The sequence below is a fragment of the Elgaria multicarinata genome, chromosome 4 (genome assembly GCF_023053635.1).
Source record: "Elgaria multicarinata webbii isolate HBS135686 ecotype San Diego chromosome 4, rElgMul1.1.pri, whole genome shotgun sequence".
Lineage (NCBI taxonomy): Eukaryota > Metazoa > Chordata > Lepidosauria > Squamata > Anguidae > Elgaria > Elgaria multicarinata.
Genome location: NC_086174.1, coordinates 93,193,508 through 93,212,595, shown reverse-complemented (window position 1 = coordinate 93,212,595; position 19,088 = coordinate 93,193,508). Strand labels below are relative to the sequence as shown.

The 19,088-nt window shown below is 42.3% G+C and overlaps 1 protein-coding gene across 1 annotated transcript in view; it reads left to right on the top strand.

The window, feature by feature from the left end:
- Positions 1–19,088, top strand: part of LOC134397828 (coiled-coil domain-containing protein 162-like) — a 56,464-nt gene that overhangs the window by 14,532 nt on the left and 22,844 nt on the right. The window contains exons 12-21 of the mRNA XM_063124804.1: positions 4,855–5,006; positions 5,787–5,898; positions 6,865–6,914; positions 8,265–8,441; positions 9,165–9,282; positions 11,764–11,929; positions 13,784–13,922; positions 16,261–16,414; positions 18,268–18,363; positions 18,645–18,788. Coding sequence (XP_062980874.1) covers positions 4,855–5,006; positions 5,787–5,898; positions 6,865–6,914; positions 8,265–8,441; positions 9,165–9,282; positions 11,764–11,929; positions 13,784–13,922; positions 16,261–16,414; positions 18,268–18,363; positions 18,645–18,788 — 1,308 coding nt within the window. The remainder of the gene's footprint in view (positions 1–4,854; positions 5,007–5,786; positions 5,899–6,864; positions 6,915–8,264; positions 8,442–9,164; positions 9,283–11,763; positions 11,930–13,783; positions 13,923–16,260; positions 16,415–18,267; positions 18,364–18,644; positions 18,789–19,088) is intronic.

Genomic DNA, 19,088 nt, shown 5'->3' with positions numbered 1-19,088 from the left:
ATAGGGCAAGACTTATCCTGGGAGGGCATCTCCATGGCTGTCTCTGATGTGAGATAGATAGCGATAGGGATGAGAGAGGTGGAGGGAAGGAGTGAGTGTTCTTTCCCTTGCACAGGCAAGTCTCAGCTCCTGCTGCCTCTCAGCCGCGTCTCTGAGAGCAGCGATAGCACTGCAGTTGAGAGAGAGCAGGACTCGTCCGTGCAAGGAAGAGCAACTGCTTGTCCCCATGCAGGTGAGTCCCGATGCCCAAGCCACCTCACATCACTGCTGCAGCAACAGGGATACGGAGTGGCCTATGCTTTATCTATAAAGGAGGCGGCAAAGTTACATACATCCTTCCAGTGCGAAGTAAAGGATATTCCCCCCCTCAAGAAAGATGTATTGCTTCTTACTGTAAGGAGCTTAGGGTAATATACACCTCCCTATTTTATCCTGACAAGAAACCCTGTGAGATAAGTTAGGCTGAAAGACAGTGACTGGTTCAACATTTCCTAGTGGGTTGGGTTTCATGGCTGTGGGGTTTGAACCCTATGAGTGTCTCATAGTTGGACACTCTAACTCAACCTTCCCAAACTTGCTGCCATACAGATGTCTTGGATTACAACTCCCATCATCCCTGAACACAGACCATGCTGGGGCTTCTGGGATTTGCACCCCAGTACATCTGAAGGCCACGGGGTTGGGGAAGGCTGCTCTAACCGCTGCACAACACAGGCATCCTCTGACAAGAATGACTAATTGCCAGTGCTGACTTGTGGGCAACAGATCTGCTGCTAGTTCTTCATGCCTGATCTGTTCATGCCATTGTATTTATCTGAAAGTTTCTAAATGCGAAAGGCAAAGCACCTACTTAATGTAAAAGAGAATAAATTATAGAAGACATTGGAGACATTTCACTTAAAATCTTAATATGCCTTATAAGGGCTACCATTGCTTTATAAGGGCTACCTAGGGCTACCATTGTACCTAAAACTTCAACTAGTTCAAAATATGGCAGCCAGGTTGGTCACCAGTACATCTAGGGGTGAGCATATTACCCCAACATTAAAATCACTCCACTGGCTGCCAATTAGTTTCCGGGCGAAGTACAAAGTGTTGGTCATTACCTTTAAAGCCCTAAATGGTTTGGGTCCAGGTTACCTGGGGATCGCCTTCTCCCATACATTCTGCCCCGCACACTCAGGTCCTCTGGGGTGAACTTACTTCAGTCAGCTAAAACTAGACTGACATCAGTTTCCCAGAGGACATTTTCTTCTGTCGCCCCCAGATTGTGGAATGGCCTGCCAGAGGAGATTCGTAAAATTAACTCTCTGTGTGATTTTAAGGCAGCTTTAAAGACTAGCCTTTTCCGGCAGGTGTATCCAGATCAATGTTAAATCAAGAATTTTTAAGATGTATTGATTCCTGTTCTAATGTTGTTCCCCGCTTTGATCCAAAGGGAGAGGCGGGTAAGATGATGATGATGATGATGATGATGATGTTTTACCTCAGGAAATCATAAATTTCCTCCTGAGTAATCTTCTGTAAACACTTGATTTAACCATTAATTAAATTATCTATTGCATTTGCTCTTCAAAGCCATCAGAGAAGGATAAGAAAATATACATATGTCAAACAGTCTCCTTATTCCCCCCAAATAACAATATTTATCTTATTTATTAAAATACTTCTGTACTGTTTAAGACATTAAAATCCCAAAGTGGTTCCTATTAAAATTCAACCTAACAATGTAACCGCCCAGAGAGCTCTGGCTATTGGGCTGTATAGAAATGCAATAAATAAATAAATAAATAAATAAATAAATAAGAAATAGATAAAACATTAAACCTATTATAATACTATAACTATTATTATTATTATTATTATTATTTATTTATTTATTTATTTATTTATTTATATAGCACCATCAATGTACATGGTGCTGTACAGATTACACAGTAAATAGCAAGACCCTGCCGCATAGGCTTACAATCTAATAAAGTTGTAGTAAACAATAAGGAGGGAAAGAGAATGCAAACAGGCACAGGGAAGTGTAAACAGGCACTGGGTAGGGTGAAGCTGACAGTATAGGGTCAGAACAAACTCAATATTTAAAAGCTATAGGGAAAAGAAAAGTTTTTAGCTGAGTTTTAAAAGCTGTGATTGAGTTTGTAGTTCTCAAGTGTTCTGGAAGAGCGTTCCAGGCGTAAGGGGCAGCAGAAGAAAAAGGACAAAGCCGAGTAAGGGAAGTAGAGGCCCTTGGGCAGGCAAGAAGCATGGCATCAGAGGAGCGGAGAGCACGAGCGGGGCAATAGTGTGAGATGAGAGAGGAGAGATAGGCAGGAGCTAGACCGTGAAAAGCTTTGAAGGTCAACAGGAGAAGTTTATATTGGATTCTGGAGTGAATTGGAAGCCAATGAAGAGATTTCAGAAGTGGAGTGACATGGTCAGAGCGGCGGGCCAAGAAGATGATCTTGGCGGCAGAGTGGTGGACAGAGACCAGCGGGCTGATGTGAGACGAAGGAAGGCCAGAGAGAAGAAGGTTGCAGTAGTCCAACCGAGCGATAACCAGTGCATGAACAAGAGTCTTGGCAGAAGAGACAGACAAAAATGGTCGAATCCTGGCAATATTATACAGGAAGAAACGACAGGATTTAGCTACTGCCTCAATATGAGGAATAAAGGAGAGCGAGGAATCAAATATAAAGCCAAGACTACAAGCTTCCTTGACCGGAGTAAGCGTGACATCGTTGACAGTAAGAGAGAATGAGAGGTGAGGAAAAGGTTTAGGAGGAAAAACAAGCAGTTCAGTTTTTGGCATATTAAGTTTCAAACGATGATGAAGCAGCCAGGCTGAGATATCTGAAAGACATGCCGAGATACGATGGTGAACATCAGGAGAAAGTTCCGGAGATGAGAGATATAATTGTGTATCATCAGCATACAGGTGATATTGGAGGCCATGAGATTGAATAAGCTTATCCAAGGGCAGCATGTATAAAGAAAACAACAACGGGCCAAGCACCGAGCCTTGCGGAACCCCTACTGAAAGGGGAAAAGAGGAGGACGAGCTGCCGTTAGCCGACAACAACAGAGTTGTAACAGAGCCCTCACAGGCCAGGGAAACCCTGTGTTAATTTGAAGAGGCATTTAAAATTTGCTTCTTGAACCACACATGGGAGAGTGTTCCAAAGGATGCCACCACCAAGAAGGCTTGCTTACATACTGCTACCTGGGGACATTAAATTGGCTGCAGGATGACCAGTAAGGCCTCCTCAGAAGATCTCAATCGCTGACTCAGCTAGGAATCCTGATCCCCAGTTGTTTAAGGCTTTGTATGTCAACAGCAAAACTTTGAAATAGGCAGCCAGTGCAGTTTTTTTTAATACAGGTGTAATATGTGGGCATCTCAGTGCTCCACTGGGCATCCTACCGCCTCCATTCTGCACTAGTTGTAGCTCTCAAACCAGGCGTAAGCACAGCCACGCAATAATGTTTCTTCTGTCAAAGGCCAGTGTGTGTTCAATGTTGGAATTTCTTTTATTCAGTAACACTGGCAAATATGAGGAGCTTCCCAGGCAGAAATTGCCTTCTGGCTTGTTGGTTTTGTTACCCATATAATTTTCTTTGTGTGCATAAGAAGCCAAACCTTGAGAACTGGAAACTATCTGGGTGGGCATGCCCATGGATAGGGTTGGTGTCAGCACCTACCATCCTTGAGCAGTTTCCTGCCCTTAAAAAAAAAAACCTTTTTCCAGAACAGTGGTCTAAGCACCCCCAGGTACAATGCCCCTGACACTGCGTCACTCTGGGGTAGCATAAGAAATTAAAATGGTGGCTACTTCACATTGCCGCTCACTGCTACCAGATATGCTTATCAGAGCCCACCAAAGGAGAAGAGAGTTTACCAAAGGGTACTTTTTCCAGGGCCACCTCAAACTTGGTCGTGCTAGAACATCTGCATGCATGCACCTGCATATTATAACACAGGTATCGCAAAATATAACAGGGAAAGAGCATGAGGGATGCTGGAAAAAAACAAAGGTCTTTTTCTCAACTTCCTTCTGTGGCATACCTGCCTGAACTCCCTTAGCATTCAAATAACATATCCCGAAGTGGGTTTTTTACTACTGCTAAATTAGGGTCTAATCAATAGGAGTCACCACCACTCCAATGGACAGAGTGTATGCCAATCACTCTAGTCATATTAAGGTGCATTCATGCAATATAGTGTGCTTTCAGGGATCCCCAATGGTTTGGGGCTGGTGGGCACATTTAGAATTTTGAGTATGTCGCGGGCACTCTGTCAAAATGGCTTCCATGGAGGAACTTGCTCATTCATAAAATGGCTGTCATAGTGGGCATGACGGATCAAAAAACTTTCACTTCCCAGAAGGCAAACTGGTGATGCAAAGTAAAGTAAATTTCCTAGTACTTAAGGACAAGGCAGAGGTGGGGTATGTGTGTGTCTGAGCTCCAAAATACAAAACCACTCTTTTCATAATCCCAAATAGTAGTGACTTCACCACATCAACAATTGACATGAAAATAGCCATTGTTTGCTTTAAAATGTGGCAAATGTAGCATTCAAAATCTAAATGACATCTCAAGAGGCAGCTGGACAAGCATCTGTCAGGGATGCTTGAGGGTGGATTCCTGCATTGAGCAGGGGGTTGGACTCAATGGCCTTGTAGGCCCCTTCCAACTCTGCTATTCTATGATTCTATGATTCTCATACACAGCTTGTATCTATAGATATCTTGGCCATTGTGTTTAACTTAGTGTACCTCTATATACCACAATAACTATATGGAATTGATGACTTGCCTTATGTGATCTCTTTAAAGGAAAAAAATTATATCTTGAACATTTCAGGAAGGAAGCATGAGTCTGAGGAGTCAGAGCAGCTCAGCAAGTGGAAGAAGTTCTATAGCTGGGAATGAAATAGAAGACCAATTCGTTGCTATAGCACCACTAATTTCTTATTCTGCTGGGCATTTTGCAACTGGACATTCCAGCTTAAAGAGGTAGTATAGTATAATGGGTTACTGACTCTCTTCCATGGACACAAGTGTATTTCTATGCAAAAAACTGTTGGATCATCAGTCTGAGGCTACAATTCTAAGCAAACTTAACAGGAAGGAAAAGCCTTTGAAATTGCAAACCCACCTCTTCTAAATAGGTGATCAGCACTGTCAGAGGCCCCATTTCCACACATCCACAGCTCATGGTAGACCTACCCCCATGATGTGATTCCCCTGTGCTGTAGTTTGTGGTTGAATATTGGAGTGATTTGCAGGATGGGATTAATATTATGTTGGTGGAGCCAATTACAGAGGTCTTTTCCATTTTATCATGCCCTCCCTTCTAACTGGGTGAGAAATAGATGAGAAATTTGTTTATTTTATTTATGAATTACAGTTGTGTCCTGTCCCTCCTCCAAGAGGATCAGCATTTCTTGTGTGGGGAAAGACCCCATGATTAACTCTGCCTCTACTTTTACAGTATTCGCAAACATACTTTAGCGGTGTAGGATCACATGTTGGGAAAATAGTTTTCATCTTACTTGAAGGGGACTCAAGTGACAACATTGACTATTTGGGTACTAGCCACAAACATAGTTACAGTATGATGAGGCTTTCTAGATGAGGATCAGTCTGCTTAATCAGGGCGTAGTGGTATTGTATTAAATATTTATAAAGCATAGATGTGGAGTAAATATTTGTCATTCTGCTATGTTTCTTGCTTATTAACAGAGCAATGTCAGAATTTCTCTTTCAAGGACAGTGTTGTCATTCATTCTCCAGGCCTCCAGAAGCTTTTGTTTCCATTCAGTTGGAGAAACAGGGTCCACGGGACATGATGCTGAACACATTTATTCAAAAGAAACAAATCCTGGGAAGTAGAATGCAAAATCCTGTAAGTGTATGAGGAAATCTTTTAGAAATTGTTGTTTTTAGAATTGATCTTTAGTCAATTTTACTATAACAGTTGGGCTTCGGGCTTTTGAATTAAAAAAAACCCCAACCTGTGTTATGCCCAGTTTGTGGTCAGTTAAGGAGAACGCAAGAGTGAGGGCTCTTTCAGATGGGGGGGGGGGAGAATCATTTTTCCTTAACATCACTCTTACTTCTGCTACTCTTCCGTGATAGGGACCAGAAGAATCATATAGGGGAGAAAGGGGAAAAAGCACCAATTGTGTGGCCCTTTCAGTGTAGTGGGACAGCACCCTCTAGCAGGCGTTTTATAGCAAAACTTCTCCTGCACACAGCAGGAAATAGTGACAAATGTCAGTATAGCTCAGAAGAGTTGTGTTTTTGGAAGATGATTTTGCAACGAAAAAATGGCGGAAGGAGCAGAGACATGCACAAGGAACACGTTGTCATCAAAATAACCCATGAAGATCCATGCGTGGCCAGTCGTGAGTGTGCAATAAAACGCTCATCTAAGAAGCTCTAAGTGTGTATGTTAAAACACAGAAAAATATATTTAAACACAGCAGGTTGATTCCAGAGGAGTGCAAGTGGAATTCTGCTGAGGCGACAGGGCTTTTTTACACCCTCTTTCCCATTGCAATCCCCTTTATCCTCTAAAAATCTGTTGTTAAGGGTCTCTTGGATGTATTGTATAGGCCATTGCAGAGAATGCAGGGGAAGGGAGGAATCAGAATTCGAGAAGGCCACCTTGTAGAAACAGAATTCCTTTTCTACTCATACAAGGCCTGTTATTTTTAATTTCTTCATGAGTCAAATAGATTTTTTTAATATGCAACTTCCTACTGAAGCATGTCTTTGTGAGATATTTTTATACACCTAATTTTATATACATGATTATGCACAAATGTGGAAATCTTACATAAAGAACAAATGGCATAATTTGTTGTAGGATGAAGTTGAAAAAGTCAAAAGAGAAGTTATTGTTGAATACTGCCAGAAGTAAGTACACAAAATATATGCAGGATAGCTCCCTAGAGTCATATGTATGAAATTTGCTTTTCCTATAGTTTGTGTCTATAGAACCAATGTAGGGTTGACACTACTTTAATGTAATGCTGGCACTTCTACAACAGCGGGGAGACAGTCAGCCAGCCAGCCTGGGAGATCAGTGGCTGCTCCAAAGCTCTGGAACTTTCTGTCCGGGGAGGCCAGGCTGGCTCACTCTGTGCTACACTTTCAGAGGCAGGCAAAAACTTTTTTGTTTCAGCAGGCTTTTGGAACTATACTGGACCTGTGTTAATGTATTGGATTCCCCCCCCCCCTTTTAATCTGTTACTGTTTTTTTAAAACAACAACAACAACAACACGTGTTTTTAATTTTATTGCAAGTTTAATTATGTTTTAACATTTGTAAATTTATATTTATATGTTTTAATTGTACATGTTTTAATCTTGTAAACCACCTTGAGTCCTCCCAGTACTGGGGAAAAAGTGGGATATAAACAAATATAATCATAAAGCAGTTAGATAACAGTAGATACGTTAATGTATCCAAGGCCATAAGTCAAAAGCAACACATCCTGCTAAAATCTAGCAAATCAAAACACCTAGCATGCTAAAAAATATTGCAGCAATACAGTCAGTTGGGGTGGGGGTGGGGGTGGGGAAGCACCTTCCCCCCAATATCTAAAGATCGCTGTAGTGGACTAGCACTAGTATTTTTGGTGATTCATTTGTCACGCCCCTCAAAATTTTCTGCTCCTTGTGAGATTAGCTGCAATTTTTCCAACAATGTATTGTTCTCTGTTGCAGTGCAAAGTATTTGAGGGCAGCTTGGGACTGTCCATACGTCTTCTGATAAGCCCTGCAATGGCCGGGCAGAGGGCAGGGTTGTGTTAATTAACTTCTCTGATGCTGTGTTAATTCACCCCAACTTAGTAGTCCTAGGTTCCTCAGTGAATGTGTTTTCTCCTGGGAGAACCACTTTTGGATCTCGTAATATCACTACCAGTGATTTGTGCAGGGACAGGCAAGGACAAGGTGTCATCTTTTTTTGCCCCAGCAGAGGAAGATATTTGCCAAATAAGCTGAGCAGAGGAAGAGAGAGACTTGGGGAAATTATCTATATTAATCCCCATGGAGACAATTCTTCATAGGGCTATCAACAACCACTCTTTCCTTAAGGGCAACCTTGATAAGCCTTATTACTATTCACAAAAATCTGGTAAACCCTCCATCACATTTTTTACATCTCCCCACCTTTAAAATGTTGGAATTTTGTGAAAGAAAATGATAAAGAAGGAAAGATTATGATTTTTTAAAAAATGTTAACCTTTGGTACTGTTTTAGGATCAGCCATCGTATATCACAGTACTCTCTTCGGAGTCAGATCATTGCATATTACAACAGCATAAAAGCTATGCTAGATGATTTCCCCAGCATAAGGGCCAAATACTTCATTATAGGGTCGCCACAAGAGAAGAAAGGAGAAAAAGAATTAAAAGGAAAGCTTGAGGATGATCCCAGGTTTGTAACCAGTTCAAGTGGTTCCAGGTTATCAGGGTTTTGTATCCTATTACATTTATATTTTACCTTTCTTCCAAGGAGCTCAAGGCAGTGTACATGGTTCTCTCCCTGTAATCCTCCTGTCACTTTTACCTCACAGCAACCTTGTGAAGTAGGTTAGGCTGAGAGCGAATGACAGGCCCATGGTCATTCAATGAGCTTCATGGCTGAGTGGGGTTTGAAACCGGGTCTCCCCAGTCCAACACTAACCCACTACCACCTGTGGGCAAGGGGTGTGATGGAAAATTCTCTTCATGTTTCCAAAGAGGGAGGATCATATAGGAAACGATAGGTGAATAAAGATGGTATGCTCCATTCTCCAAGTGAGCTAAATGTTTACAGGCCTAAGAAACTAACATTCCACTGGTACAGGGAGGGGGCAAGTTGTTTGAGGAGGTGGCAATAATTTTGTCTTTTTGTTTTATCATACTTAATGCCCATTCTGGAAAGCTCAGGGCAACTTTGACATAAAAATTTAAAAACAATTTGAAACAACAACAAAAAAGTTACAATAAGGACCTAATAAAACAACTTATTTCATTTAATTCACTTAATTATTTCATTAAATGAAATGAAATATGTATTGCATACAGAAAACAAGAAGCATTTCACGTGGCCCTTGGGCGCTGCAGAACTTGTTGTGTCATTGCACAATTAATCCACCTTCCTTCCATAACCACTCAGATCATTCCAGCCACGACCCCGTTGCTTGCTATCCACTGATGGGCGATCCTTCTTGAATCTGTGGTTCATCCCACACCCTTTTGAGGTCCTATTTCTGTTTAAAACGCTACCAGAGAAGGTGAGGATGTCTACAGTCTTGAAGAAAACTCTTGTTAGTCGAACTGCATAAATTGATCTGGTCCTTTTTATGCACACAACAAATATGTGCTTAGAAGGAGAAGATGGAAAGTTGGTAGCGGAATTATATACATTGTGTTCTGGTGTTGAAATATCTTGTTTCTAAAATGACTGAAATCAGTGGTGACTTAAGACATTTAGGGACTGAGGCAAAAAATCCAAGTGCTGCCTTCTCATGGTGGGCAAGAATTATTGACACTTGATGGTTGGCTGCCCTTTAATGGCAGGGCTAGCCCAATGTTGGATGCAATGTAGGCAATTTCCCAGGGACACAGAATGTTAATTAATTAATTAATACTCCACTTTTCAATCAAGGCTCTCTGCCAAAGTAGCTTACAATTAGAATTCACATAAAGATACAATGGGTTGCATTCAAAGGTTGTGGGAGCAGAAAGCTGCTTGCGTAAGGAACTTTGCCATCTCTTGCTCCCCACTGCGCCCCACAAAAGCATCTCTCGAAGGCAGGGGGATGTTCCCAGACAGTGTAGGCTGTGACTTAGGGGGCTGCAGTGGGAGGAGAGACTCTCCCCAAATCAGGTGGAAACACCTAGCACAAGCAGATCTCCCTCCCCCCTCCACCCCCAGTTTTGGGGAATCCTGCCTCCTACTGCAGTCTTACATACAAGCTTCGGTTTGGACTCAGTATAATTAAGGATTTGTTGGTGTACATGGCTCAGTCCTTTCTTCCCTGGCAATTGATGATATATAATCCAGGTTCTGGGCTCTTTTCTTTCAGAGGGAGGGGTCTCTAGGTGTGCTATGGAAAGCATAAGAACGTAAGAAGAGCCCTGATGCTGGATCAGGCCAAGGGTCCATCTAGTCCAGCACTTTGTTTACACAGTTCCCAACCAGCTGTCAACCAGGGACCCACAAGCAGGACATGGTGCAACAGCACTCTCCCACCTGTGTTCCCCAGAAACTAGTGTATTCCTGCCTCTGATACTGTAGGTTGCTCTTAGGCATCAGGACTTGTAGCCATTAATAGCCTTCTCCAGGAATTTATCCAACCCCCTTTTAAAACCATCCAAATTGGTGGCCATTGCTACATATTGTGGTAGTGAATTCCATAGTTTAACTATGTGTTATGTGAAAAAGTACTTTCTTTTATCTGTCCTGAATCTCCCACCAATCAGCTTCATGAGATCACCCTTGGTTCTAGTATTATGGGAGAGGGAGATTTTTTTTCCTTATCCACATTTTCCACAACATGCATACTTTGTCCACCTCTATCATGTCTCTCCTCAGCCTCCTTTTTTCCAAGCTGAACAATCCCAGATGTTATAACCTTCCCTCATAGTGGAGATGCTCCAGTCCTTTGATCATTTTAGTTGCCCTTTTCTGCACTTTTTCCAGATCTACAATACCATTTTTTTAGATGTGATGACGAAATCTGTACACAAACTTAGAATAGATGGAGCCACTGCCTACACCAAGGGTGCAGAACCTCAAGCCTGGGGTCTCTATCTGGCTTTTGGCCTCCCCCACAACTGGAATGTGGCCCCCAAGCTGAAAAAGATTCTGCACCCTAGCCTACGCTTCTAGAGGCAGCTGTTTGTTGGCTGGGTGACAGCTGGCTTGCCAGGACACATGAAGGAGAGTCTGCGTGGGCAGAGATTCAGTTGTCAAGAGGAGGAAGTACAGATGTTAAAATCAAAGAAATGCTATCTACTCTTTTGCATATTGGATGTGCTATTGTTATATGAGAAAGATGGAGACAGCAGCACAGTTTTAATTCACCTAGACAAAAAACGTGGGCTGGCCCTCTTTAATGGTACCCCAAGAGTCACCATCTCAAGTAGACTGGCCCTCCCTGCTGAATTGCAAAACCAGTCCTATAAATGCAGAAAGGCAAAAGGGTATTGATGGATTCTAGAAAAGGTGGAGCTGGAGATGACTTTCTAATTGTTTGTTAATTTAAAGCATTTATACCCTGATCTTTGACCAGAAAGACTGGTTAAAGATTTACATAGCAATAAAAACAAGGCATTGCCTGTTCTCAGGCTAACGATGTAAAAAGACATGACAGAAAAGGAAAGAAGAATGGGGAGGAAAAGGAAAGATAGAAAAAACTCCCTCAGCCCCCAATTCTTAATGATGCATGGTTCTTGTAATGACTGTAATGCAGGTGGGTGTTGATGGTTGTCTTCCCATGACCAGCTGGAATGGAAAAAGTTCAAAGAGAGGAGCAGCCAAAAATTGCTCATCTCTCAGCTGAGTTGATGGAGTTGCCCTGCATCCTACCCTTCCCTCTTCTCCATCCTGATGGAATGGCTGCAGGATGGCAGATGGGGGTGGGGAGGCCTAAAGCCCTGATGAAACCAGTGTTTGCTTCTAGTTTGCGGTTGCTTAACAGCTGCTTGATCATTTGTGTTTATTTTTGAAAGTTTTTTTCCCTTCCTTTTTTTTAACCCCTTCTCCATAGACTGGCTCCAGAGCCCTGAAGCAGACCCTGCAAATTGTGGGCGCTTTCCACGACATTATTTCATACGTTCTCAGCTTTGCTCAACTAGGAAGTGCACCAGGCTGCTTTGATTACCTGTGTTCTTCTGACCATCTCACTGCAGACTGGGGAGGGACTGAGCAGATTGGTTAGTAGTGGTTGCTCTGTCGTTAAAACCAAGAGTGGGTATAATGGCAGATTTTAGATGCCATGTTCAAAATAATACATGTTTATGCTCAACTGTTGCCCTTTAAAAGGTAACGGATAGATATAAATAAATTCAAATGAAAAAGTCTAACTAGCTTTTCAAATATTTCCTCAAACCATACTGGGTAGTGATCCCATCATGTTGTGAGGAAAGGCTGGCCTTTCTCTCTCAGTTGACGTAATTCATTTATGGTAAATATTCTGATTTATTTGTTCCTTGGGCTTTGCTGCTCACTAAGGCTGCAACCTGAAATCATTGAAACTGATTAAACTTCTGATAAAACTGTCTTGGGATGGCTTATCAGGTGTATCCATTGGGATTTGCTTCTGAAGAAGAAATGCCCTGAAGCAAAAGATGGACAAGATAACTTTTTGTCCCAGATCTTTCCCTATATTTGAGGCCATAAAAACATGTATAACCCCTACTCTAATGAAAAGATCTCTTTAAATATTACTCTAAAAAGTACTTTACATTGGGCTTGATCTTTATCATACTTAGAGTAGACCCATTGAAATCAATGTGACAATTTTAGATCCCATCAATTTCAATGGGTCTACTCTAAATATGAATCAAATCCTTAGCAATTATACATATTTGGATCTTGTTCACCAGCTAAATTAACTGCAAAAAAAATTAAGAGTAAATCTATTTAAGTAGGAATAAAACATGAAAAAAAATCAGAACAAAAGAATAATGAAGTTGAAAATAGCGGAGGGGAAAAAGATTTATCACAGCAATCCTATATGTTTACTCAGAAGTAAGTCCCACAATTACAGTGGAACTTACTCTTAGGAAAGTGTACATAGTATTGCAGCCTTAGAAATCTAAATGTGGAATTTAGTGATACGTCTATTGATGATGGCCAAACATCTTGTTCTTAATTTTTGTTAATAGGTGTATTATGCTGTAATAAGGGAGATGCCGTTCTTGCAGCATTTAATATTCTTGGGGGAATAAGAAACAAGAGCATTTGAGCAGCCTGGGTCAGGAAGACCCGAGTTGCAAAATGATGGGCCTATGCGTACAGGTGTGCTCTTCAGGCGTATCCTTTTATGACCAGAGCTGTCCTAGGACAGCTATGGATAAGCCAGAATGCAGCAGGATAATCAATAAATTACATAACATTCTGGTTTGCAACAAGGTGGAATAGAGCACTATTTGAATAGTTCCATAGGACTTCATGCTTGGACTGGTACTGATTTGTTGGTAGCTGATGATAAGTTGGGATGTATCTCAGTGCTCTCTAGAATGGGAGGTTGGTACATTTTTCCAGGGATGCTTCCTGCTGAGGCTTTTAGAACACCTTCACTCTGCCTTATGCACGGAAGTTAACAGATGGTCCAAACTATGTTGTCTTCTCCTTGCAACCCTCCCGAGTTTCCCCACCACTTCTTTTGTCTTTTTCCTTACTGTTAAGGAAAAACAAAAGCCAGGATTGCTGCACAATGGCCCCATTCAGACAACACGCTAAACCATGCTGCTTAACCACAAAATGTTTAATGGAATGCATTGCATTCCTTTAACCATTTTGTGGTTAAGCAGCATGGTTTAGCGTGTTGTCTGAACGGGGCCATTGCCTTATGATGAGTTGTGCTAGGAGAAGAGCAGGAACTACATGGGAATATGAGATAGAGTATGTGGCCCTCTGGGGCTCACCGAATGGCCGGATTTGGTCCCCATGCAGGCCGATTTGGCTCTCAGGCCTGAGGTTCAACACCCCTGGTTTAGAAAGTGAAATATATAAGGCCAATAAATCCCAGCATTTTAAAAGTTCTTTTTCTTCTTGGATTCTAGGAATTGAACTCCAGGAATTGCAGAATAAGATAGACCATCTTCATAATCCCTCAGATCCAAATAAAGTAGCTCAGATGCTGAGCATGCATAGAGAAGTTATGTTTCTGCAGTTCGATGCAGCTGTCAGACATTCTATGCGGTAAGAGGTCACCGTGCTCATCATGTTGGCTCCTAGCTAAGAGATAAATGTATGAACTGTTGGCTTGCTGAGGTTTAGCATAGTTCAAGAATATGGATGTTGATACAAGTTGGAGGAGATGTGAAAGCAAGACTCTTACAGGTGTTAGGCTGAAACTAAACAACAGTGGAAATTCTGAGTAATACTCCCCTGATTTATTTTTAACCAAAAACAGCCATGGGAGGCTATGAATTTAATGAAATGGAAGATAAGAGTAGGGGCTACTTAACCCCTTTTCCTCTGGTTGTTTTTCCCCACTCAAAAATACTTCCTTTGTTTTCCCATTTACTAGGAAAACATACAGAAATCCACACCGTTTTTCCCCACAGCCAGAAAACTGGGGGCAGGTGGGTGGTTGAGGGCAAAAAAAATGGCTAGGGGAAAAGAGTTAAACAGTCTCTTCCCTCCGTCATTCCTCTATTTAAACTGTTGGTTTTAAAAATAAAATAGCTGGTGGGGAGGGGAGTTACACATGACTGTGTGTTTAGTTTCAGCCTAAGATTCCAAGCCTTACAGTAGCAACACCATGTGCTTGCTTGCACCTGGTGCTTTGCCTTTAATGGAAACTGACCAAAAACACACACAAAAACCAAATGTATTAATAGCAGGTTTCAGTTCTTTTGTGTTGGAACCACCTTGAAATGTCCGATCAGGGGAGACTTACATCTATTACATAAATGCAGTTTCGGATCAGGTCTGTTGTTGTTATTATATTATACCCAAGGAGGTATATAATAAAGATATTTTAATTAAATTAATGTTTTCTTCATTCATGTGTAACGCAAAGAGCATTGTTTTCCAGAATATTTCACTGAAATACATGGATTTAATATAGCTGGCCACTCATCCCTTTCAGATGATGTAATCTGCACATTATTTAACAAGGGCTTCTAAAATCATATCGCTAAGGAGAGCTTGCACATCACCTCTGTGGTGAGAAGTGTCAGTGTCACCATGGTTAAAGCTGTGGTTTAAGGTGTCTTCTGAACACAGCCCAGCTTTCTGGCTTAACCACCATGGTCTTCTGAATGGGGCCATTGTTTTTCCATGGGGATTAATGGGAACTGGGAGTTCTTTGAAGAAGGGCCCTCTAACAGAAATTTTTCAGCATCTTCAGCAGACTGGAATTTCCAGGATCTGGGGAAGAAAACTATGTCAAATTGGCCCATCCAGGGCCCATTCAGGGTAGGCATGCCTGGGCACCTGCTGAGGGCCCCCACACCAGCAGACGCTCACTGGCAAGAGCCTCCAGGCCTTGCTCTTTCTTCTTCTCTATTGCAACCTGCTTGTTCTCCTGCCTCTCTGTCTGGTCCAGAAAACCGTGCTGGTGAAGAGGAGCAGTAGTAGATGCCACTTGCTCATTGGCTCACTGGCTGTCAAGCAAGCAAGTGGTAGCAGTGATGAGAAAGAGGATGAGGTGCAATAGCAGCTGGTGACCATGGCGGTGAGAAGGTAGAAGGAGGAGGCCCATTGAGGGTGCCTTGTCCAAGTGCCCTCAGAAATGTCAAGCTGGTGCTACTAAAACACATTGAAATATGTAATGCAGATATAAAGGCCCCTAGTGCAATTATGTTTGTGGATGGATGGATGGATGGATAGATAGATAGATAGATAGATAGATAGATAGATAGATAGATAGTAAAAGGACACAATTTTATATTGCAGTATTTCAGCCTGTGGGTTTTGTAGTGGAGCACATTTATTTATTTATTTATTTATTTATCATATTTATACCCCGCTCCTCAGCCAAAAAAGGCTCTCGGAGCGGCTTACACTTAGCAAAAAAGACAGTCCCTGCCCTCAGGCTTACAGTCTAATAAAGACATGACACACAAGGAACAAGAGTTCAGGAGGGAGGGAGGTGGGGGAGGAGAGAGAGAGAGAGAGAGTCCAACAGGAGCAGGCCATGATGTTTCTTCTGCCTGCTCCTGTCCCCTCGGTCCTTCTTCTTCCCCACAAGGCCAAGATGGCAGTTTGCCCTGTGGGGGTGGGGGAAGAGTCCAACAGGAGCAGGCCATGATGTTTCTTCTGCCTGCTCCTGTCCCCTTGTTCTTTCTTCTCATTTGTCAAGGAGAAGGTTCTCCTTCAGTCAGCGAGTAAGAGGTGGATTGCTACCTTTGCCTCTCTCAGCAAAGTAGTGTTTCTCACTAAAGCAGAAACCCTGTGTTGCTTTCAGGCCAAGGATGTCATCTTACTTTTAAAAGATGGATTGATGGAGCGGTTTGAAAATCAGAGTAAATAGTTCTATCAGTATTTGCCTTTAAAGTGTGGTTTGTTTATTTTTCTGGCAACCCTCCAGAGGAGCATTTTTATCATCTGGGAACGTCTCCGCATATCAGAGCATTACAGACAACATTTGCCATGGGTTGCCTCCCATCGGTAACGCAGTTGTTGGAAGCGCATTTGCTTCCCAGCTCCATCTTCCACAGCCACTAGATCCATGTGGCCACAGAGTGAGTGAAATGGATATTGAAATATATTTCTTTTGCTGTTTTCTTCTCACTTGTACTAGCTGCAAGGGGTACAGAGTACATCGGTGAGTACATGTATGTCTCTCTTAAATGAAAAGTGCAGGCAAACTTCTAGCTCAACCTTCCGCAACCAGGGGCTCTCCAAATGCATTGGCCTGAAGCTCCCATAATTCAAATAAATGGCCATGCCGGCTGGGAATTATGGGAGTTGCAGTCCAACACACCTGGAGGACACCAGTTTGGGGAAGCCTGCTTTAGTTCTTTGTAGATGACCAACATCAACATGGCCCTGCCTTCACGGCGCTGAGTTTGCACCGCGTTCCTCCTAAACCTCACGGTTTCACTTCCGTGGGGTGGCATTGGGCAATCCCCATGCCAGGACACAGCGTGGGGTTTCCGGTGGTCATCTGGGTACTGGAGCTGCCCCCCTGCCCTCTTTCTGGCTTCCGGCAACCCATCGCTGGTTACCATTCGTCAAGACCACTCCCCAGTTCGACCGTTGAGCGAGGTCAGATGGCAGAAGAGCCGGGGTGACCTTGCTCTCAGTGAAAAAGTTGAGGTAAGTCCCCAACTTTTTTACTGCACAGCTTCGCAGAAAAGCCTCTTGGTGTCTGCGAATCTGCGGCTGTGTCGTATAATTGATGCAGCGCCAATTCGCATCTACTGTGGGACTTTGAACACATATAGACAGCCGCTACATTTCCTTGGGGTACTTTCGCACAGTTTAAAAGATGCATCACAGCTATCTCTGTTTTTCTTAGCAAGTCCTGTTTTTACCAGCAGTGCTAAACGTATGCATAATAGCAACAGTGAAAATACTGGGGTAGAATTCAGAACCATCTCAGCCTTTTAATTCTCTTGCATCATAGATCAGTTGGGAGCAAGATTAGCGCCTCTGAAAGCACTCAGCTGTCCTCCTAATGGCAGCCAGTGGTTTCCTCTCCATGACAGCTCTCACGTTTGCTATGAGTTCAAGCTGTGTTCTTGACTGCGGTTGCAAACTTTTGCAATGTGGGTGGCATGCAAAGCTGCAGTTCCTGTATACTGTGAAGCTTGATTATTCATCCCACTATGAGGTTGGAGCTGCTATGTTTAAAAGATTCTGTTGGTGACTACTAGAAGCAGGGCAATAATGTACATTGGGTAGGTGTCTAAGAAGCAGGCAACATGGTCAGCAAAATCTCATGGTCAGCTTTTCTGGACAGTACCACTTCACATTCCAAGTGGGGGATCACATTTGTGAGTGCTGTTCCATGACAATAAACTCACAGCATATATAGAAAATGGTTATTTATTTATTTACTTTTCTATATTGCCCATTAGCTGAAGCTTTCTGGGCAGTTTATAAAACTAGGTAGAGATGTAGAGAGGTTTTCCCCTAAACCTCTTAATTTTCTAGATGCAGAAATATTTTTTATTCACAGAGGAGTTTAAAAAATGTGATCTACTCAATTGAAGTCTGAAGTGGTACAATCCAGGTAGGATTCTTACCACAGCATTTTACTGAATGCGCACGTCAGCCCAGAGACATAGTAGCAATAAAGTGAACCCTAATAAAAGGTTCAGTGCCAATTAATTGCCTCCCACTGCCTTTCTACCTGCTTGAAAATCAATCCTCTAGGACCTCCATCCAATCACCAAACCCTAGAAATAGTTTCCTCTGACCTTACTGCCAATTTCTGCTTAGCAGAGACCTGTGCACACTTTCCTGTCAGTGAAGCTGCATTTAAGGATACTGGATTTATATGTGTGTGCATGCATGTGGGCGTGTGTGTGTGTGTGTGTGTTCTTGGACTCTGACGTTCAATTTCGAATACTGCAACTCTTTGTTTTAGACCCTGATGTTGTTTCCCTGGAGATCATTTCTGGCAAACCAAGGTCCATTTCCTGTCACTATTAACAACCTAAATCCCATAAACTATAGCATGCAGGTATGGTACCTCCAATATTTATTTTTGCACATCTTGAGTACATATTAAATTTACAGCAACATACAGATCATTTCAGAAATCAAATAGCTTTACATTGCTTGTGGAACAATTCTGTTATGTTACCACTGAATTTGAACAAAACAAATATTTCTTTGACTGTTGCCACTAGTGTCAAAAGGCTTATTTTCTGTACTAAATCAACCTCTTAAATAAAATAGTATTAGTTTCATTGCTTCCAATGGGCATCCCAAGGCTTTCTCAAGGTCTCTCATCTTTTCTAGTTATGTCTGTGTGGACTCAATGATGAGGATCGCAGAGCAGCTCACGGGGAGCTGATTAGGATGCATTTCATAATGGACGATGTGCTCCAGGGTCATTATGAAGTTCTGCATGATCCCAGAAAACAGCAAACATCTTCTGGAAAGGTAAAATAGATGCAGCTAGTTCAGCTTAATTAATGTGTTTAAACTCCTTAATTCTTTTTTGGATCCTGTCCTACTAATACAAGAGAGTCAAGCTACAAGTTCAACAAAATCACACGCTGCAGCTCTCACTGGAATGTACCATGTCGGAAAACTGTATGTGGGATCACATGCTGGAATGGTCCAACCTATAAAAAGTCCCTGAAAGTAGAAAGCTAGCATGTCAAGTGTCAGGCAGTGTGGCTTATATTAGTGGTGCAGTAGATGGCTATCTTGATAACATTGTAATCCCATATGTGTCTA